Raw genomic sequence first — 23,427 nt, 5'->3', positions numbered from 1 at the left:
TGGATTGGTTTTATTTCAATTTAAAGTTATTTATTTATCTCTCAAAAAGAATTTTGCAAATGTGCTAGTAGCAGCCAATTTCCTTGTCATAGAAGAGGATATTGTTTGAAAGGTAGTATAATAAATATGAGAGCCAGTTTGGTGTAGTAGTTAAGGCAACAGACTAAAAACCAGGAGAATGTGAGTCCTCGTCCATTCTTAAGCAGGAAGCCAACTGGCTGTCATTGAGCCAGACATTCTCTCTCAGCCCTAAAAAACTGGCTATGGCAAACCACTTCTCAAAGCTTACCAAGAAAACTGCAGGGACTAATTCAGAGTTAATACTGACTAGAAGGCATAAAAAAACTGTCATAACAATAACAGCATAATAAAATTGAAAATGCTTCTTTATTTGATCCTATCAAGACATTGTGACTAGAGTGTGCCTCAGAAATAGCCTCCGGAAACAGCTCTATGCGCAGGGAAGGAGAAAAGAATGAGAAATAGCAGAAGATACTTCCAGGGCAGGAATCCATATTTTTGAGAATGCCAAGCCAGCCCTTTTCACATCAACATCTTGCTAGATATAGTGGGACTAGAACTCCCAAAGGACATGTGGTGGAAAATATAGGAAATATGTTAAAGAAGGCTGAGCTAGATAGGGAAATTTACTGAAATGTACAAGTAGGTATTTGTACAGTTCCAAGTGGTATCGTTATAGCCATGGTATTGTTATAATAAGTTATTTCCAATATTTCTTTTCAAATAAAAAATTATCCTACAAAAATCTTAGAAGTTGATCCTTATCTCCCATTTTAGATATATTCATCCATGTGAAATCTGTGGAAGAATTTTTAACAGCATAGGAAATTTAGAACGACATAAACTTATTCATACAGGTAAACGTGTTCTATTTCTTCTTTCTGAATAAGAAAGGTTTTGCTCATCTATAAATAAATCCTATAGTTGGGAAAAGCCAATGAATATTGATTGTTTTTAAATTGAAACGCTTTCAAATACCTACATTTTGCTGGTATGGATTAGAAGGATGTTTATACACTAGACAAAACTCATGCAAATTATAACAGAGGGGCAGTTCAGTCTTTGCTTTATATTATATTATAAAGTGGTAACATTGTCCACATTTGTTGCTTTTGTTCTGTTCAAGTCATCCTTGCAAGTTGGGTGTATGTGTGGGTGGGGGAGGCGGGTTCACAATAGGCCAGAGGAAAAACTGCTGTAGCTGGACAACTGAGGCAGTAATGGTTTTCCCTTCTCTAACCTCTGCTTTAGTTGGATATTCCATCTGGATCCCATCTAGAAACCTGTTTTGGTCATTTTTCTACCCTCTAATTTAATATATTCAACATTTTAAAATATCTTCTTATTTGCTTTAGTCGTTCTGATACTGCATTTTTAAATCTCTCCTTCCTCCCCCTCTCATAATAAGTATTCTTTTACTTTCACTTGTACCTTGCCACACCTTAAAATTCTTTCTTCTGTTCAGTTCTTAGATTTCCTTGTATTTGCCTCTGCCTTTTCAATCTTTTACTTGGGGGAATAGGAAGGATTTTGGTTTTTTTTTTTTAATTTAAGGGGACATTGTTGTTGATTTTTTATTATTATTATTAAAGAAATAAAAATATGATTTTTTTGTGAAGGGGTGAAAAGTCATGCTTGTGAACAATGTGGCAAGTCATTTGCAAGGAAGGACATGTTAAAAGAACACATGAGAGTCCATGATAACATCCGAGAATATCTATGTGCAGAATGTGGTAAAGGTATGGCATCTTCTCTGTAAAGCATGAAAATATGAATTTCCATGGCTATTTAAATGACTTTTTTTTTCACAGAATACTAAAACTGAGCATTTAATTTGATATGAAAATGTGATCTTACAGTGTGATATTGTGCTTCATTTCTGTTAGGCTTGTATGTGGCGTCCTAAGCACATTCTTATTGATTCTGAAATGGAGTAAGATATTATAGCTATGTTGATGCATTCTTGGTTCAGGTCTGCTCTGGAATCTTAGCCACAGAGTTGGCCTTAGCATTAGGCAGAGTTAGTTGGCCACTTCAGAAAGCTGACATTAGGTATGTGCCAGCTATTAATCATAACAATTAATATCATTGTAGACATACAAGAAAGGAAGCTGTTCCTGTTCCAGGAACAAACTCTCAAAATAGGAAGAGAATTGTAGTATTCAGAAGACTGTTCCTTATGAAACTGGCAAGTTTGCAGGCCATGATTATTATAGTTTTGGACATGTTCCCATTGAACATGTCTGTCTCTACTGCAGATTGCAGATGCCTCCCTCTCCGGTTTCAGGATCAGATTCTTAGCAGAACCCACTTGTGTGTAATGATGCCAAATAAGGTAATTTAAATCCTGTGCTGGTGGTTAGTCCCAGTCAGTCTGGCACAGGAATGCCATTCAGGAGGACAGTTAAAGAATAGAAAATAGCCATAAATGCCAGTCTAAAAGTATAGGCAGCTCATTTACAAAACAGAACTAGGCATGGAACATAACCCCATTATGAATCAGCATTGCTGGTCATCTTAACTAGATTGAAGAGCAGTGCCACTAATCCTAAAATTGGACTTGGACCAGATGAAAAAGTACTGCCAACTGGTGTAAAATGGCAAAATTACAGCTAGAACCATTGAAATAGTTAGGATGAATCCAGTTGAAGGGCCTTCAGTGTCCATATCAGTGAAATATACAAAAGGCATTACTTATCACATCTCCAGATTGGCTAAATCACCAGCGTCTGTCGCAGACTGGGTTGTCCATCTGATTTTTATGAAACGTCAACAAAACAGCAATGCCCCTCTCACCTTGGCCATGACAGTGAGCTCTTCTTAGTCCCAGAGCAAGAGGGGATTGTTATATTTTTGACGCTGTGGGCAAAAGGATGACTCTGGTCCATTCTCATCTTTTTCAGTGCTCTCCATAGTACAACATAAATTAAACTGCTTGGGGCAATGTAATTATACTTATTTTGAATTCACTCCAATACAGTAGTATTTACTCCTATTTTTCTTAGCAAATCTGATAATTAAGATTTTTAAAAATCTATTTGTAATGTATTATGTCTGTTGTGTGTTATGCTATAAGCCACTTGGAGTCATAGGTTGAAGTTAGTTATGCTTATGTACATACTGTATAATGACCTTACATGGATCTTACAATTTCAGCAGTCAAGACCAGTCACTTGGTACATCTTTGAATGGTGCTAAAAGAGGCAAGAAATTTGTGGCACTAACAACAGAAGTCCTGAAGTGCCCCCTGCACATTTTCCTGTGCGTTGCTTGGAGAGTCCAAGCACGGGCTAAATTAGTCCGGTTGCCCAAGGACTGAGTTCAAATTCTTTGGCCATGCCTCCTGCTCCTCCTTAAGGCCAGATTTCTAACTTAGATGCTTTTAAGTAGGCTCCAGCTGTTTTAATTTAATTCGGCTTAGACTCGCCAAATTGAGCACACAGATTTATTGTGGCTGCAGCCACCATTTTGGAACGCCGCCCTCTGCACATGGCGGCCAATCATAAGCCTCCACTTCACACGCTTTTGTTGGCAACACCTGTCTGAACCACTCAGCTCCTAGGAGGATCGCCGCCAGGTGGTGTGTGGGCATTGTCCAGGTCGCTGGCAGCGCTGCTACCACCCAAGCCTTACATTTTGTTTCCAGGTGGCCGCACTGTTTTGGCCACCACGTGGTCATTCTCCAAGTCCTCCACCTCTCCACCATCTTCTACTGTGCAGCCTCCGCCTCCCACAGCAATGTTGGTAGCGGTGAAAGCAAAACTACGTGGCTAGGAGCTGAGGCTTGGAAACTAGGTGTGCTTGGGTGCTGTTTCCCAACAAGAACACTTTCCTCCCTATTGGCTGCTGTGAGAGGACTCCAACTGGCAGATTCATCTGAGTCTACAGGATGCCTACCACCACATTGAAGCAGCCTGAGCCTTTAGGACATGGTAGCTCTGGCCCACCTGGGGCCAACACCAGGGGCAAGGCCAAGGAGAGGAGCAGGATGGCTGGCAAGGGCAAGGCCTCAGTAGAAGTAGTCCCACTGCCCCCATGCCAAGGCAGATCTGCAGGGCTTCGGGAGGAGGGAGATCCCCCCCATTGTTCCTCCTGGCCCCCTGCAGGTGTTGGAAGAGGAAGGTGAGGACAGACTTGTCCTCTGATAACTCGGTGAGGGGGCCCAGCTCTCCAGGCCATTATTTCCAATTGGAGCCTGGCTCTCCTCCTAAGTCCCCCCCCCAGGCTTTCTAGCTTAGAGCTTTCTTTCCCCCGCCCCCCCTCAGGCTAGACATCACTCCAGGAAGGACATGGAGTGACAGGAATGTCTTCTGAAATGCAGGAGATGATTACACATGCCATTTCACAGGGCATAGCTGAAGGCCTTCAGCACAAGACTAGCCAATCGGAAAGTGGGCTCAGGAAGAAACCTGGGGCATCCATGCACAGGGTGAGGCATCCATCCTTGGAATCCTCTGTCATCAGCAAGGTTTCTGTTGGGGACGAGCAGGACCAGGATGATCAGGAATTGTCTGAAGACGAGAATCTTCCCCTTGACCCCCCTGTATTCTCGGGGTTATTCAAACCCACTATCTTTAAGTCCATATTGCATAAGGCAAACACCATCACGCAACTTGGCGTGTCCCCTCAGACTGGTCAGGGAACCCCCAGAGTGGAGGTTCCTAATCCCAGGGACAGCATGTTCAAGAAGCAGGCTCTGGCTCAGGCTCTGGTTCCCATGCCTGAACTGTTTTTGGACATGGTACAACACCAATGGACCCACCGGGCTCCTTTGCCGCTCCCAGCAGAGGGGACAAGAAACTCTATTCAGTGGAGGAGACTTTGGAAAATGTTTCAAATTACCCCCTGTAGATCCTCCTGTGGCTTCCTTGACATCTAATTCAGTTCTTCCTGCTGACCTTATGGAGGGCCTTAAGTCAGAGGATAGGAAGGCAGAAAAGGCTTGTCACAAAACTCATCAAGCGGCAGCCTGGGCCTTTAAGCCCTTTACTTCTGCCTCCTTCTTTAATAGGACTTCCATCCTTTGGTTGAAAGATCTGCAGGCTAGGTTACCTGCAGAGTACACACGTCTATGTCAAGACGTAAATAAGATTATTGCAGCGTCCCAGTATGCAGCTGGGACATCATTAAATGCGGCTAAATTTGCTTCCAGGGCACTGGCGTCTCATGTAACATCTAGACGCCTTCTCTGGCTCCGTCACTGGCAAGTGGATATGAAGTCAAAGTGGAAGTTGGCCGCTGTCCCCTTTAAAGGCGACAAACTATTTGGAGAGACCTTGGATTCGGTGTTGATCGAATCCAAAGATAAGAAGGTTCTCCCCACCAGTGCAAAAAAGCAGGAGAGGAAGTCCCAACCTTATTTTAGGAGCAGTCCTTTCAGGCATCTTATTCCTCTTTCAACGCCCCAACATTCCACAGGCCATATTCCCAATCTTCTGATAGGTTTTAGGACAGGCAGTTCTTTCAAGATAGATGCAGACAACAGTACGCCTACCGTAGATCTAACCATGGAAGAGCCTCCCAGAGACCTTTCTGGAAGACCAAGTGACCAGCATGGTCTGTCTCCCATTGTTGGGGGGCGGCGACTCCAGCAGTTCACCGACTAATGGCAGCTCACCACGTTGGACTGTTGGGTCCTACAGACGGTGAGACAGGATCTCTCCCCCGAATTAATTTCCCTTCCCCCGAGGAACTTCGTCCACTGCCCCACTCCCTCCTACCCAACCAAGAGGGAGCTCATGCAAATGGAGATTCAGCGTCTCTTGGACATCAATGCCATAGAGCCAGTGCCAGAGGATCAGGAGTGGAGGGGATTTTACTCCATCCTATTCCTGGTGCCGAAGAGCTCCGGGGGTGGCAAGCAATATTAGATCTGAAGAACCTCAATTACCACATAATGTACAATTACCACGTAACGTTTGCAGTCCCTGAAAACCATTCTTTCAGGGATAAGGCACGGGGACCTACTGACATTGGTAGATCTAAAGGAGCCATACTTACACATACCAATTCGGCCTCATCATCAAAAGTTCCTGAGGTTCTTCTACGCGGGCCAACATTACCAATACAGGGTCTTGCCTGTCGTCAGCACCCAGGACCTTTACCAAAATTCTCTCAGTTGTAGCAGCAGACCTCAGAAGGAGGCCTGTTCAACTAGTCTGTTACCTGGATGACATCTTAGTTCAATCATCATTCAGGGAACAGGTGGTCCACTACCTTCGCGCTACCATGAGAAGTCTCCAAGCACACGGGTTCTCCGTAAACCTGGAGAAGAGCCACTTGGAGCCCGCCACCAGGCTCCTACACCTATGAGCAGAGATAGACACCATAGCTTGCAAGGTTCATCTATCGCAGGAAAGGTTAGACAGCCTAAGGACCCTTGTTCTCAAGGTGCAGGGAGCATGGCAGGTGCCGGTCATTCGTCTATCCCAGCTATTGGGCATGATGATATCCTGCATATCAGTGGTTCCCTGGGCAAGGCTCCATGCAAGGGCACTTCAGTGGCTCTTGTTACCACTGAGCCAACAGGAACAGCTCCCCAGCATTAGTTTGGCTCCCCCCGAAGGTGAGGAACTCCCTGCGGTAGTGACTATGCCCGGCCGTCAAAAGAGGCCTCTTTGTTCAAGGAACCAGAGTGATTGGTGGTGACTACAGATGCAAGCCTATCTGGCTGGGGCACTCACTTCAACAATCAGGTGACTCAGGGCAGGTGGTCTCAAGAGGAATCAGCCCGCAACATCAACTGGCTGGAACTGAGAGCAGCAAGACTCGCCCTTCACCATTTCAGACGGGACATTCAACACAACCACATCCTGTTGATGATGGACAATGTGGCCACCAAGGCCCACAATAACCGCCAAGGGGGGGATGCACTCCCATTCCCTCATGGCGGAGGTGGAGGCCCTGGGCAGGTGGGCGAAGCAACATCTTCAGTCAATTCAGGCAGACCACATCTCGGGAGTGGACAACACTCAAGCAGACTGGCTGAGCAGGACCACCATAGACAATTAAGAGTGGCGCCTGCATCCGGACCTATTTCACCAACTGACCTGGAGGTTCGGGATTCCGACAGTCGATCTGTTTGCCAGTCAGGAGAACACGCAGCTTCCCCACTTCTTCTCCCACTTTCAGTTTCCCCGGGTGGAGGGGACAGATGCCCTCCACTGCAGGTGGCCGCCCGGACTACTGTATGCCTTCCCGCCTCTGCTTCCACAAGTGGTTCACAAGATCATTGCCAAAGGGGTGGAAGTTCTCCTGTTGGCCTCTCATTGGCCCAGAAGATCTTGGTATGCTGATCTCGTCAGTCTTTCGGTAGTGAATCCCTGGCATATCCCTCAGAACCAGGTCTCCCTCAGCCAAGGGGCCATTGTTCACCCAGACCCCCAGTGGCTGCAGTTGGCCGCCTGCCATTTGAGTGGGATCGCCTGAGGAGGGACAACTTTTTGACCAAGGTGATCCAAACTATCAAGGCGGCCAGAGGCCCTCAACCATCAGAATTTACTATTTGACTTGGGCCACCTTTGCCAACTGGTGCTCTGCCTGTGCTCTTGACCCGGTCACTGCCTCAGTGCCACGTGTCTTGGACTTTTTGCAGGAGGGCCTGGACAAGGGTCTTGCCCCGAACACCCTCTGGTGTCAGGTGGTGTCACTTTCTACCGTCTGGGCAGAGCATCCATCCCAGACCCTCAGCAAGCTGCCAAGGGTACATACCTTCCTCAAGGGCGCCTCAAATTTACGACCTCCAGTGGTTCACCGCTATCCTATGTGGAATCTCCCCATGGTTCTATGGGCCCTGACTTCTCCTTTCGAACTGCTCAGTTCTGTTAGTCTCAGACATCTGGCTCTGTATTCCTCATTGTCATCACTTCGGCAAGGAAGATATTGGAGTTGGTGACTCTGTCTGTTTGGAACGATTTATGTATTACTCATCCTGACAGGGTCGTACTCCACTTGGACCCCTCATTTATTCCCAAAATTAACACTTGGTTTTACAGATCGCAAGAGGTTATTTTACCAGACTTTTGCCCGCAACCCAGGTATCCCAGAGAACGTATCTGGCATACTCTAGACGTGCAGCAGGCTCTGCGCAGATATCTGAAGAGAACTGCGGCGTTCCGCATGTCTGAGGCATTGTTTGTCTCATTCCAGTGGCGGAAGGTGACATCATCCACCATCGGCAGGTGGCTGAGGGCCTGCATTGCCCTGGCATATGAGCATCAGTCCAGGGCAGTTCCATGCAACATCACCTGGGTGGGTAGAAGACGAGGCCAAGGGTTCGGCTGCAGAATGAGGAGTGCTTCCGCAACGGCAGCGTGGGCGATACAGGCGACAATAGAGGATATTTGCAGGGAGGCAACCTGGTCATCACCATCTCCATTTGTCCGGAACTATAAGTTGGACATGTTTGCCTCAGCTGAGACTTGGCAGACAGGTGCTGCAGCAAGTTCATTCTGCAGCCGAACCCTTGGCCTCGTCTTCTATCCGCCCTGGGAACAGTTAACATGGGTATGTCCCATGCTTGGACTCTCCAAGCAGTGCACAGGAAAATGACCATTGGTTTACCTGAAAGGTCTTTTTCTATGTGCTGCGGGAGAATCCAACCCCACCCTGATCTAGTGCAGGCCCAGGGTTCGGGAACACTAGACAATCTCCATGCCATATCATCACAGCTTCCAGTTCCAGGCATTGTTTAAAAACTGGCCTTAAGGAGGAGCAGGAGGCGGAGGTGTGGCCAAAGAATTTGAACTCAGTCCTTGGGCAACCAGACTAATTCTCCCGCAGTGCACAGAAAAAGACCTTTCAGTAAGCCAATGATCATTCTTTCCTAGAAATCAGGCCTCTAAAAGTCCTAATTTAATCTTTGACATTGGAAAAGTTGGGGAACTCTCAGAGGGATATATGCATATCTCTACAAACAGGAAATCAGGAGAGTTGAAGTTCCCACTCAACAATTTACAGATAGGTTAGAAAATTCATTATCAGAACCAGCAAAATGCTGCATCCCATTTTCTGTTTCATAGCATTTTCTGTAGAAGGACAACTGCATCAGAAGCCTTATTGGCTGACTACTGTTAATAAATACTCATAGAGTAACTCTGGGTTAAAGTCACTTTTGTAAAACATTATAAAATAGATTAGTCTGTGTCTTCAGACTCTGATTTTGGCTGCATTGGGTTACAGAGTGCTATAAATTACATGTATCCCATGAATATTGCTCTGAAGGTCTCTTTCTTGCCTGCTCCAGCTTCAATGAATGAAAACAGCAATTACATATATTGTGGAGTACATTTTTGGTTTTCAGAAGATCAGCAGTCCCACCCTATTTAGAAGAGGAAATAGACTAAGATCAGGTGGCCCAAGGATAGAGATACGTCTAACTGCTATTTTTCTATCAGTAGATAACTTCAGGACAGTCACTCATTCTTAACCTAATCTACTTCCCAGGATTGTTCTGGGAAAAAACTGGAGGAGAGGGTGCTATGTAGGCTATCCAGAGCTCTTGGAGGAAGGCAAGATACAAATGTAATAATAAATAAAATATAACCAAATGAGCTTAATAAGGCTTGCCTGCCATGTTTTAGCATAGTTTATTCCTTGCAGGAATGAAAACAAAGCATGCTTTGCGACACCACATGAAGCTGCATAAAGGGATAAAGGAGTACGAATGTATGGAATGCCATCGGAAATTTGCACAGAAAGTCAACATGCTTAAGCATTATAAAAGGCACACAGGTGAGCCCCATTGATAGGTGTTTTGTGAACCCTGCAGAGAATTAATCAAATTGCCTGGAAGTTGATAGGCTTTAAATTAAAATGATGTCAGTTCATTTTTATGGCAATTATACTTCAGGTATCTTCAGGAGTAAACAGTACAATTGTATACGCAGACAGTTGTTCCTAGGAAATATCCAAAGAGTTTGAGCTGCTATATTTTTCACATGGCTACACGTGGCTATACACACACACACACACACACACACACACACACACACACGATTATGGTTAACATTTTTTACCAAATGAAACATCAGTAAAGCGATACACTGAAATATACATAATATATTCACACCAAAACACAACAAATAACAAAAACAATAATAAAGCCAGTTTAAAGCAATGCATTTTAGCATATTTGCTAAACTCCAGAGAATAGATTGAAAAAAGTTAAAAAAAAAAAAGGCTTGCTAACATAAATGGAAGAACTCATTACAAAAATCTGAAGGATATTTGGATTTTTGAAATATATAAGAGAATCCTTCCCCCTTCCCTAAGATGTACTCCCTTGCCAACAAAACATGATCCATTCTTTCTTTGGTGAAAGAGATCCAGTCTAAAAAGACAAACTGCTTATCTGCAGCAATCATACACTACAAAGTTGAAGTTTGGGTTTATTGTCCTTAATCATGCTAAATTCAACATTGCCAGTGCAATCCTGAGACTTCTTTCGCATGAAACCAATGAACGAGCAAAAGCAGGCTGTCGTTGGTATGATATAGAGAGCAGCTTATCCCGCGTCCCAAACAATCTTTTTTTCCAGAACTCTTATTCCTATTGAATTCTTTTAGTGCTAAAGAGAGGCATATTACTGTTAAATACAATTTTATATTTGATATACAGCTCTATAAGAAACCATTATTTTGGTATTTACCATAGTTTCTAATTAGCAGGGATCAAAGACTTCATGTGTGAACTCTGCGGAAAGACCTTTAGTGAGAGGAACACAATGGAAACCCATAAACTAATTCACACAGGTAAATGTTAAAATATTAATTCTAAAATAAAAAATAGATCTTCCTCATCTCTTACATTGTTCTGTCTTTTTTTATTCCATATTAATCAGTTAATAAATGCCTGCTTCATGCATTATTGTAATGTATTTTCTATAATGCCTACATTCCTTCTTCCCTGAACTGATGCTTCTGAGAAGTATTGTATTGCAATGATCTGCTTTACTGTTGATTATTCTTTCTAGGATTCCTACAAGTTAAGCTTGCAAACATCAGGCAAAGATCAAGTTGAGTTCTGCTCCAAAAATGAGAAACTTACAGTCTTCCAAATGGTGTTAAACTAATATTCCCAAAATAACTAATCAGTGCCATACTAAGCTGAAGCTGCTAGGGTTTATAATTCAGAATAGTTCACAGGGTCAGAGGTTCCCTGTTCCATTTTTTCATCATAAACTCATTAAACAGTGCTAAAATTGAAGTACCATATTTTTCGGAGTATAAGACGCACCTTTTTTCCCTCAAAAAAGAGACTGAAAATCTGGGTGCGTCTTATTCATCGAATATAGGATTTTTGGCCTCTCGAAGCCCCGCCCCTTCACCAAAATGGCTGTGCATACCCTTATGGAGGCTTTCAGAGAGCTGCTGGGGGCTAGGGAGGACAGAAATAAGCAAAAAATGTGCCGTTTCCCCCCCCCCCAGCCCCCAGCAGCACTCTATAAGCCTCTCTATAAGGCTATGCATGCAATTTTTTGACAAAAAACGGGCCCATTTTTGTGAAAAACTGGCCATTTTTTTGCTTGTTCCCCCCCCCCCCGGAGCACTCTGCAAGCCCCTCCCCCGGCTATTCATGCCTTTTATTTGAAAAAAAACATGCCCATTTTTGCGAAAAACAGGCTGTGTTTGGGAGGTTTGCAGAGTGCAAAACCTTTTTTTTTTTCCTTTTGGAAAGCTCTTTAACTGATTGGTGAGAATTACATTGATCAAGTGCTGTGCCAGCAGAAACAAAGTCCGTGATTTCCTTCTCCAGCACATGGATAAATATACCTGGAAACATCTACCTACCTACCTACTCTCTCTCTCTCACTACCTACCTACCTATTGTATTTTTCCTCTCTCTCCCTCTCTCTCTCTCTATCCCTCTCCCTCTATCTACCTACCTACCTACTTACTCTCTCTCTCTCCCTACCTATCTACTGTATTTCTCTCTCTCTCTTTCTATTTCTCTCTCTATCCCTCTACCTACCTATCTACCTACTTACGCACACTCTCTCTCCCTACCTACCTACTGTATTTCTCTCTCTCTCTCTCTCTCTCTCTCTCTCTCTCTCTCTCTCTCTCTCTCTCTCTCTCTCTCCTTCTCCCTCTCCCTCTCCTTTTATCTACCTACCTACCTACTTTTTTAAAAAAATTGCCTCTTCAAAACCTTGGTGCGTCTTATACTCCGGTGCGTCTTATACTCTGAAAAATATGGTACTCCGAGATTGCGTATCAGAAAGTGTGATTACATATTAATACAAAATGTTTTTTTTTTTACTAATAGTGGGGAAGCAGTGGACATGCTCAGTGTGTGATAAAAAGTATGTCACAGATTACATGCTTCAAAAGCATATCCAGCTGACTCATGATAAAGTAGAAGCTCAGAATTGTCAACTCTGTGGGACAAAAGTGTCTACTAGAGCTTCAATGAGTCGTCACATGAGAAGAAAACACCCAGAGGTGAGTATAGTGGCAAATTAACAAATCAGAATTTTTGTTGGCTTCCTTGGAGACACATAAGAAATATAGATTCTTGTTCTGGAACACTAATAGCAATCCAATAACTCAGGTCTCTTCAACCTTGGCAACTTTACCACTTGTGGACTTCAACTCCCAGAATTCCTCAGCCACCATAAAGTCTCCAAGTCCACAAGTGGTAAAATTGCCAAGGTTGGAAAGCCCTGCAATAATTCACTTGTTTTCCTGTGGTGCTTATTAAGATTCTTCTGATCTCAATAAGGTTAATACATAATGCAGTGTACTCTGCACACAGTTAAAGACCACATGGACCATGGTTTTTAATTTGGGAGAAATAGAAAGGACTAATTCCTAACATTAGTAAGTTAAAATAGAAAGTCATCTTTTCCTGATATAGTATTTAGGGCTCTTGTCTAAATATTCTGGCATTTTAAATGTTGTCTTTTAACAAGAAGAGAAAGAAGGACATACTTGAGTAGATGTTGATTTGGTTTGGTTTGTTTTATTAGATTTATATGCTGACCTTCTCCCAAGGACTCAAGGCGGCGTACAACATTAAAAGAAACACATAATACAAAAGTTTAAAAAAATTAAATAGAATATTCCAAACAAACCCAATTAGAATTGACAATAACATTTTTAAAAAATTGAATTAAAATTAACAATGCTCAATAATTTATTTTGTTTTGTTCAGGCCAGGCTGGCTTGCTGGAAAGGCCAATTTTTTAGGGCGCATCGGAAGGATCGGAGGTGGGGGATTATACAAAGCTCCGGGGGCAGCTCATTCCAGAGGGAAGGCGCTCCCACAGAGAAGGCTCTCCCCCTGGGGGTCGCTAGCCGACACTGTCTGGCTGACGGCACCCTGAAGAGGCCAACTCTGTGGGATCGCACTGGACGGTGGGAGGCTACCGGTGGCAGTGGGTGGTCTCGCAGATACCCTGGGCCTAAGCCATGGAGCGCTTTAAAGATCATAATTAGTACCTTGAATCGCACCCGGAAGACAACTGGCAACCAGTGCAGGCCGCCTAAAAGGGGTGTAACATGGGAGCACCTAGGTGCCCCCATGATAACCCACGCAGCCGCATTATGAACCAGTTGAAGTCTCCGAGTGCTCTTCAAGGGCAGCCCCATGTAGAGAGCGTTACAGTAGTCCAGGCGAGAAAGGACGAGGGCATGAGTGACTGCATCCCGATCCAGGAAGGGACGCAACTGACGTACCAGGCGAACCTGGTAAAAGGCCCTCCTGGTCACGGCTGTCAGATGTTCTTCTAAACTAAGCCACGTATCCAGGAGGACGCCCAGATTGCGGGCCCTCTCTGAGGGGGCTAAAATTTCTCCCCCTATCATCAAAGATGGAACAAGATGCACAAATCAGGATGACGGAAACCACAGCCACTCAGTCTTGGAGGGATTGAGCTTGAGCCTATTCCTCCCTATCGAGATCTGCACAGCCTCCAGGCATTGGGACATCATGTCGAGGGCATTGTTTGGGTGGTTTGGGGTAGAGATGAAAAGTTGGGTATCATCAGCATATTGATGATACCATACCCCAAAACCACGGATGATCTCACCCAGTGGTTTCATATATATGTTGAACAGGAGGGGTGAAAAAACTGACCCCTGGGGCACCCCACAAGTTACGTGCCTCGGGGTTGATCCCTGCCCTCCAGTCAACACAAACTGCGACCGATCCGACAGGTAGGAGGAGAACCACCGTAAAACGGTGCCCCCCACTCCCAACCCCCAAGTCGTCGCAGTAGGATACCATGGTCAATGGTATCGAAAGCCACTGAGAGGTCTAATAGGACCAGGACAGAGGAGCAGCCCCTGTCCCACACCCGCCAGAGATCATCGACCAATGCAACCAATGCCGTCTCCATGCTGTATCTGGGCCTGAAACCTGACTGAAACGGATTCAGGTAGACAGCTTCATCCAGGGACTGAGGAAGCTGACGTGTTCAAAATATTTAAGACATGCCTATAAAATGAACCAACTGAGAGCATTTTTTTTAAGTTTGCATTTTTACAACCTTCATCCATAAATTCTGGGACCGAAAGATAAAACATTTTGCATCTACTTATAGTTCTGTAGCTAGTTTGGATGAAAACAATTCAGAGAGGAAAGGACCTCAAAAATTCGCTGTCAGTGACTTAATCAGTGGAAAGACACTTCCCTCTCTTTCTTTGCTACAGAACAATGGAATGGCTGTTAATGTTAGAACAAAGAAGAAATCATGGCTATTGGTTTCAGTCAAAAAACAGACCTGGTTCTTTTTTTCTATGTTTCCTGTGTCTCCACTGCATTCTTTTTTACTGAGTGACTATCTTTTCTACATAACTGCAAAATAATGTTTTTTGGGTTATACTTTAATTTTAGGTTCTTTCAGTTAGGATTGATGACTTGGAGCAGCTGTCAGAGACCACAACTGTTGATGCTTCATCTATAGGAATTGTGCAGGTAAAGTTCAGATGTAGTCAGATAAGATGCTGTGTTCAATCACATATTTTCATATTGTATTATAAAGAGAAAGCCCATAGCTTGCAAAAAGAATTATCCAAGCATACATGCTTGGGGGCTCTCCGGAGCTTAATCAGGAAACATTTTCAGAATACAGATTTTTATCCTATGGATAGAGATTTTGCAAATTCAGTAGCAAAAACAAAATTTATTGCTTTTAGGTATTTAGGTATGGTGCAAACGCTGAGGACACCTAGGGCGTGCTTCCATACTGGCCTCGATGGCGCTAGCAGGCGGCACTAGCGGGCGGCGAGCGTTTCTTTTCCGAATTGCGAGAGACTAAGATCTGGGCTTGTGTTAGACCTGCACCTCACCCTGAGGAAGGAGTGGCTGAGTTTTTCCATCTACGTTACCGAGACTAGGTGGCTGGTTTCTGGCCACCTCAGCCCTCTTGCCCCCCCCTTCTCTCTGGCGCAGCCTCCTCTCTGCTCACCGCTGCAGGCGGCATATGGATGATGGCGGCATTTTTTATGATCTCTTGGTATCTGCAACATCTTCTGACTGCGCCCACCCGGCTTGTCCGGCTTGCTGAACCCTTGGGGACCTTTCGGGATTGCCATCACCCCGGAGGGGGAGAGAACGGCCTGAGCGCCCGTCGAGGTTGGGCGAATCGGACAACTTGGGGTATCATCTTGGATAGTGTCCGTGCAAGTCATCTCACTGAGGCACGCTGGACTCTGGATGGGTGGGGGCACTTACAACAAGGGCGAGGGCCCTCGGACTTGTCGGTAACATCTACAGTCTGTTCCTTGATTTGCCCCCTGGTACATCTGTCCAACAGAGGGAGTGACGGAAGATGGCAAAACTATAAGAGGGGACTTAATGTTTCTAATGTACCCCCCCCCCCCCTTTCACGATCCACCTCGGCCATCCCAGACTTTAGACTCTGGACCCTTTATTATTATACCTTTCCAAGAACGAGGTATACCATCTGCTTACCACCTGTATACCAACTATATACCACTGTTGGTGCTCAGCTACCTCAAATTTTTAAAGAACTATTTGCGCAGTTATTAAGCTATACTTGCGCAGTGCGCAAAAATTTTTTAGGAATGCGGTGTGAATGGTATGTTTGATTGATGACTTTACCCACTTTTTTAACTTCATTACTGTTGTATTTTTTGTGTTTTAATTGGTTCCACCACAAAACCGCGGTCGACTAAAGTGCGTGTCACTAAAGCGCGATGACAAAACCGGGCCGTCAAAACCGCACGACAACAGCGCGCCGACAACAGCGCGCCGACAGAAGCGCGCTGTAACATAACCCTAAAAATAACCCTTCACCTAACCCTAAACCTAACTAAACCTAACCCTAAACCTAACCCTAAACCTAGCCCTAAACCTTACCTTAAGTTAAATCGCGCTTCTGTCGTCGCGCTGTTGTCGCGCCCTGTTGTCGCGCGCTTTTGACATCACGGTTTTAGCGTCGCGGTGTTGTCGGCGCGCTTTTGACTTTCGCGGTTATGTCGTGCCACGGTTTTAATTGACCTATGTGGGGAATGCATGGATGAGTGGCTGTATTTGTGTGAGAGGATGACTGATTCGAAGGGCCTGTCGGGAAACGCGGGGGCTATAGGGGTGGGTGGAGGGACTACGGACACGGGAGTGGGCCGGAGCATTATGGTCGTAACAGGGAGGGGCAGATATGGCGGGGACTTTAGGGCTGCCCATTACCGGGGAAGGAGGGCTCGCTACGTTACAGAGATCCCTCCTTCCGGCCCTATGAGTCCCACTCCAAGGCCAGATGGCGCGAGTAATCAGGACCCTGGTCTCAAGCTGCTGTCGCTAAATGCCAGGTCTGTAGTTCACAAGGCTCCCCTCGTCCGGGACCTAATTTTAGACAAGAGGGCAGACCTGGCATGTATTACTGAAACCTGGCTGGGCCCGGAGGGAGGAGTCCCCCTCGCAGAGATGTGCCCATAGGGTTTTCAGGTGCTTCATCAGCCACGATCCCAGGAAAGGGGTGGGGGTGTGGCTATTGTTATCCGAGAGTCTCTAGTACCTCATAGGATCCCTGCTCTGGAGCTTGTCGGGTGTGAGTCCCTGCTGGTGAAGTTGGACCTCAAGGGTCAAGTGGGCTTGCTGTTAACGTACCTGCCTCCCAACAGCGTTGCAGCAGCCCTCCCCTCGCTCCTCGAGTCAGTAGCCGAGCTGGCAATTGAGTTTCCCAGGCTTATGGTTCTGGGGGATTTCAATTTGCCTTCGCTCGATGAACACTCTGATGGAGCGCAGGAGTTCATGGCTTCCATGACAGCCATGGGCTTGACCCAAGTAATTCGGGGCCCGACTCACTCGGCGGGTCACATGCTCGACCTCGTATTCCTCTCTGAGTAGTGGAGTTGTGATCTTGGTTTGAGGGGTAGCGAGATCTTACCCCTGTCATGGTCGGACCACTACCTACTGAGGCTTGACTTTCAGAGACCAAACCCCCACTGTAGGGAGGAGGAACCGATTAGGTGGTTCCACCCCAGGCGACTTATGGACCCTTTGGGATTTCAGACGGAGCTTGGCGTTGTTCCTGATACCCTCGCCCGCAGTCTGGCGGAGACTCTGGTTGCTGCTTGGAATTCAGCAGCGGCAGGGGCTCTTAACTGGATTGTGCCTTTACGGCCGATCCGAGGCAGTGGATCCAGGAGGGCTCCTTGGTTTACTGAGGAACTCCGGGAGATGAAGCGCCGAAAGAGCAACGATGGAGATTCAGTAAGTCTGAGTCAGACCGAGCGCTTTTAACATCCAGCATCAGAGCCTACCTTCGGGCAATTAGGACGACCAAAAGAACACACATTGCCTCTCTGATTGCTTCCGCTGAGTTGTGCCCAGCCGCCTTGTTCAGGATAACCCGTTCCCTCCTAAATAGGAGGGATACAAGCGATCCTTTGCAAGGCAGAGCTGAGGATTACGTCCAATTCCTCACGGATAAAGTTGTTCGGCTTCGGACGGACCTGGACTCCAATTGTGCAGAGCCAGCCGAGGCACCAGGGGAGAATCTGGCAGGACATCACTGGATTGATTTTCAAGCTGTTACCCCTGAGGACGTGGACAAGGCCATGGGAGCTGTAAGTGCCTCCACATGTGTACTGGACCCATGCCCCTCCTGGCTGGTCGCTAACAGCAGGGAGGTGACACGGGGCTGGATCCAGGCGGTTCTTACCGCCTCCCTTCGGGAGGGGTTCTTTCCCCCCGCTCTAAAGGCGGCGGTGGTGAAACCCCTTCTGAAGAAGCCATCTTTGGATCCAGCCATCTTAAACAACTATCGTCCAGTCTCCAACCTCCCCTTTGTGGGGAAGGTTGTTGAGAAGGTGGTAGCCTTTCAGCTCCGGCGGTCCTTGGAGGAAACCGATTATCTAATCCCTTCCAGTCGGGATTTAGGCCTGGCTACAGCACGGAAACCGCTTTGGTCGCATTGATCGATGATCTCTGGAGAGCCAGGGATGGAGGTTATGCCTCCGTCCTAGTGCTCCTTGACCTCTCAGCGGCTTTCGATACCATCGACCATGGTATCCTTCTGCGACGACTGCGAGAGGTGAGGGTGGGAGGCACTGTCCTACGGTGGTTCTCCTCTTACCTCTCGGACAGGTCGCAGTCGGTGTTGGTCGGAGGGCAGAGATCGACCCCTAGGCCCCTGAATTATGGGGTGCCGCAGGGTTCGGTCCTGTCCCCCCTCCTGTTTAATATCTACATGAAGCCGCTGGGTGAGATCATTCGACGGCACGGGATAAAAATACCATCAGTATGCGGACGATACGCAGCTGTATCTGTCCGCCCCGTGCCAACTCAGTGAAGCGGTTGACGTGATGTGCCAGTGCCTCGAGGCTGTTAGGGACTGGATGGGGGTTAACAAGCTTGTACTCAATCCAAATAAGACCGAGTGGCTGGTGTGTTTCCCTCCTACTAATTGGCCAAGTGTTCCATCTCTCAGGCTGGGGGGGTCAAACAGTACGCCCCTCAGACAGGGTTCGCAATTTGGGAGTTCTCCTGGACCCACAGCTGACTTTTGAACACCACTTGTCGGCTGTGACCAGGGGGGCATTTGCCCAGGTTCGCCTGGTGCACCAGTTGCGTCCCTACCTGAACCGGGAGGCCCTCACAACAGTCACTCGCGCCCTTGTGACCTCTAGACTGAACTACTGCAACGTGCTCTACATGGGGCAGCCCTTGAAGAGCATTCGGAGACTCCAGCTTGTCCAGAATGCAGCCGCGTGAGCGATCGTGGGTGCACCTCGGTTCACCCACATAACACCTATCCTCCGCGAGCTGCACTGGCTGCCTATTGGTCTCCGGATACGCTTCAAGGCGCTAGTCGTCACTTATAAAGCCCTTCATGGTATTGGACCTGGGTACTTGAGAGACCGCCTGCTGCCAATTACCTCCACTAGACCGATTAGATCCCACAGATTAGGCCTCCTCCGAATTCCATCTGCCAGCCAGTGTCGACTGGCGACTACCCGGAGGAGAGCCTTCTCTGTGGCTGCTCCGACCCTCTGGAATGAACTCCCCGTGGAGATTTGAACCCTCACCACCCTCCAGGCCTTCCGCAAAGCCCTTAAAACCTGGCTGTTCCGACAGGCCTGGGGCTAAAGAGCTGTTGCCCCCGTCTCGAATGGTATGACTGTCATGTGTTTTAAATTATGCATTGTTATGTGTCTTTTTTTTTTTTTTTTTTTTTGTCTGTATCCCCCTTCCCTGGTTTGAGTTGTGAGCCGCCCTGAGTCCCCTTCGGGGAAAAAGGGCGGCATATAAATATAATAAAGAAACAAACAAACAAACAAACTAGACATACATTTGGTGTCATACATTTTACCATTTGTTGAATAAGAATACCTGTATATTGATGCAGCATATGAACAATCATATGTATCTAAATTAAAGTCGATGGATCTGAAATTTCTAGAGATAAGGACTCTCATACTTCTCCAGTTTTAGATAGGAGACATCTTAGGCACTTCTTTGATGAGATACATACAGTATGGAGTTCAGTTACAAGAAAACCACAAATCTGTTACACTTTAAAAATCAGCAGCGGTCTGTTACTTCACGGATTAGAACATAATTACCATCCACATTGGTTAGCAGCTACAATAAATGCTAATTTAAGCAAACAAATCTAAACAGTGGAGGCAGAAGGGTGGGAAATGCAGCAGGTGTCATTTGTGATATTTTTATTTATTTCTTAGATTTATACTCCGCCTTCCCTTCAGGAGTTCAAGGCGGCAGTCATAACACTCCCTCCAAATTTTCCCCACAACCACCACCACTCAGTAAGGTAGGTTGGGCTGGAGAAACTGACCAGTCCAAAGTCACCCAGGCTCTGTGAGGCTCTGTGACCGTGACTGGGGATGGACTTGAACCTGGGTCCTAATCCATCTCTTTAGCTAGTACATCATATTGGCTCTCTGTCTGTTCTATAATTATGTTTAATAGCTATTTCTATTCCAGCTCAAACATATATAAGATAGCTAAACACTATGATAATTTATAGCAGGGGTAATTAGCCGAATACAATTTTAGTAGCCTTTGTGCTATTTTCATATGGTCTTGGTTGAATCCTAAACAAGTAGAATCAAAGTTACTTATAATATTCTAATCTTCCCATGTCAAATTAGAGTTTATCATGAAGTTCATTTATTGAATTAAAGTACTGTAAATGAGAAAGGTGGTACTGAATTTCATCGAAATGTCTTCCTGTAGCCAGATCTAGCTCTGGAACAAAGTGAATTACCAGAAGGGAAGCATACAAAGGCTCATAAACGAGGTCATAAACAGAAGCACAAACCTGGCGAAGAAGAGGAAACACAACTTCCTGAGGATTCTGCCTTCACTGAATATACAGAAAAAGAAGTGGAATTTACAGGAAATGTAGGAGATGAAACTAATTCAGCAGTGCAAAGTCTTCAACAGGTGAGTGCCACTTGCAAACCAAAAAATGGGATTAAAAAATATGAGGCTTATATCAAATATGTTAATGTGTAGCATTTGCACAATGATGTTTAAGAATTTACAAATGGATTTGTAAAATATGCTTATAAGTAAAAGAAAAGAAGGAAAAATTAATAAAAATTAGGATTGTATGATACCACTGGGTATAAACTTCCTCAGTGAATAAATTCACTTCAGTCAGAGGAAAAATTACATCTTTTGGGGAGGAAAAAAAAGTTTGCCCTCTGGTGAAATAGTCACTCCTGTACGCAGTAGGCAGCATTCTGGATTTGATACTCTGCTCAACTAGTTACTTATGTATTGAAATGGAAGACTTCTGTAATTCTGTTGCCACGGACAATTTCAGCTACAGGCAGAAGAGAATTTGTGAAATAGAAAGAGGATCCTATTTCAATATATTAGCATTAATATGAATTTTGCTTCACGTTTTAATCGAAACCTGATTGAGTCTATTTATGAATTGCTAACATAATGAATACTTCCCAAGGAAATTCATTTTAAATGTTCATTTTACTTCCATGAAGCATATTGAGTATTCAGTAATGCCTTTAACCCTTAATGTAGTGATAAAGATCAGTCATAATCACATTTATCCAATTTTTTGGGTTCAGCGTTAGATTAAATTCTGTCATATAATATTTCTTATATTTCAATTCTAATAATCACCTTGATAATTTCAACCGTGTCAGTGCTAATTTTCATCCCTCTTTTTTCAGGTGGTGGTGGCCCTTGGAGATCCAAATGTGTCAGCTCCTTCTAGTTCTGTTGGTTTGACCAATATTAGTGTTACTCCGATCACCACAGCTGCTGGAACCCAATTTACAAATCTACAACCTGTAGCTGTAGGTCACCTTGCCACGCCTGAACGCCAATTGCAGCTAGACAATTCTATTCTCACAGTGACATTCGATACAGTTACTGGTTCTGCCATGTTGCATGGCAACCGCCAAAATGATATCCAGATACAGTCACAGCCTGAGGCAACCAACCCCCCATCAGTAGCTCATTTTATAAACCTAACAACTCTGGTGAACTCCATTGCTCCACTAGGGAGCCAAATATCAGAACAGCATCCCTTAACATGGAGGGCAGTACCTCAAACTGATGTCTTGCAGACTCAGGCCCAGCCATCCCAACAGACAGGGCAACAGCAGGTTCAACCTGAACAGCAGCAGCAAATGTACAGCTACTAACTTTTACTTGAAAGAAGACAACCAACCTCTGAATGGGTTTGCAGAAGCCTATTGGACATCAAACCTAAATCAATTGCTGGAAACCAAACACGGGGAATAAAAGGCTTACACTATGAGATACATGCTGATGTTAACCCAGGAACTGGAAATGCCAAGCCCTTTACAATTTCACACTCTTAGAGAAATCATTGCTACTTTAGCAAATTATGTGTACTGTTAATAAGCTGCAGGAAATAGATATGAGGCAGGTTTTAGAAGAGTTAAGATCAATTAAGAGATAGTGGTAATAAATAGCAAATGCAATTATCCTGTTTTTAAAACAGCAGAGGAAGAACACTTCAATGTAAAGCGAGGATATGCCTGCCTGGGATACAAGAGCCTAACTGAGGAAAAAAAAATTTTTTTTTTAAAGTTTTGCTTTTGCTTCCATAGACCAATCCATTGCATCTAATGGAATAAAGTGGGTGGAAGTTGGGTGGAGATAGTTTGTGATGTGATATGTGCTTTGTTTCATATATCATTTCCATTATACTGATGGAGATACCACTCTACACATAAGACAATATGGGGTGTTACCTGAAATTAGATAGTCTAATGTTAAAGTAATATTTTATGGTCTCTTACCTAGTAAAATTAAAACCTGAATCCATCTCTTGATCTAAATCTGTAATGAGGTATATATTTATAAAACTGCGTGCTAATTAAATATAATGCTTATCTAATAGATGGAAAACAGTTCTTCCCATGGAAATTGATTTGCCAGTTGGTCATTAATTCATCAATTTGTCTGTTCTATCATGTCACAAATATTTGGGTCCAGGTGGGTGAAAGGTCATTTCTCCGTATTACCCTTCATATTTCATTCTGTGTTCCTGGCAGATATTTGCAAATTGAGGAACCCTTTCCAATCTGACATCATATATCCACTTGTATCATTCATAGCAACTGATAGGAGGGTTCTGCTTCTGGAACCAAAAATGCATAGTAGCTTATTACCCGGGTGCAAATTAGAGTATAATATCCATTCCAGGTGATACTGACCACAAAGCAGTAGACTGAACAAATGCTAAAGAAAAATATTTGTCCTAAGCAAAACATGGAAGAAAATTCATGTTATCCACTCAATCTAAAGGGAACATTTCTGAACCCTTACATGCTGTATCTGTTTGACATTGTTAAATCCAAGTTCAGTTTATATCATCTGTGTATGCTCATTAAATAAAAGAGAGGAGCCCAATGGTTGATGGGGAAAAATGAATAAATCTTGCCTTTGAATTTGTGAACAGTACTTTTTTCT

General features: G+C 44.9%; 1 protein-coding gene across 5 annotated transcripts in view; it reads left to right on the top strand.

The window, feature by feature from the left end:
* PRDM15 (PR/SET domain 15) overlaps nt 1-22,246 on the top strand; it is a 57,796-nt gene extending 35,550 nt beyond the window's left edge. For 4 of the 5 annotated variants that reach the window (XM_087721691.1, XM_087721690.1, XM_087721688.1 and 1 more), the window contains 8 exons: nt 799-878; nt 1,641-1,760; nt 9,622-9,753; nt 10,686-10,772; nt 12,289-12,464; nt 14,860-14,940; nt 20,689-20,898; nt 21,654-22,246. In XM_087721691.1, the coding sequence (XP_087577817.1) occupies nt 799-878; nt 1,641-1,760; nt 9,622-9,753; nt 10,686-10,772; nt 12,289-12,464; nt 14,860-14,940; nt 20,689-20,898; nt 21,654-22,130 (1,363 nt within the window). In that variant the 3' untranslated portion in view covers nt 22,131-22,246. The remainder of the gene's footprint in view (nt 1-798; nt 879-1,640; nt 1,761-9,621; nt 9,754-10,685; nt 10,773-12,288; nt 12,465-14,859; nt 14,941-20,688; nt 20,899-21,653) is intronic. The other variant, XM_087721689.1, reaches the window with a different exon arrangement.
* Nucleotides 22,247-23,427: the final 1,181 nt, after the last annotated feature.

Source organism: Thamnophis sirtalis, unplaced genomic scaffold (genome assembly GCF_051295495.1).
Source record: "Thamnophis sirtalis isolate CommonGarterSnake01/CBP01778 unplaced genomic scaffold, rThaSir2_p1.2 scaffold_8, whole genome shotgun sequence".
Lineage (NCBI taxonomy): Eukaryota > Metazoa > Chordata > Lepidosauria > Squamata > Natricidae > Thamnophis > Thamnophis sirtalis.
This window is presented reverse-complemented; position numbering and strand designations above follow the sequence as displayed.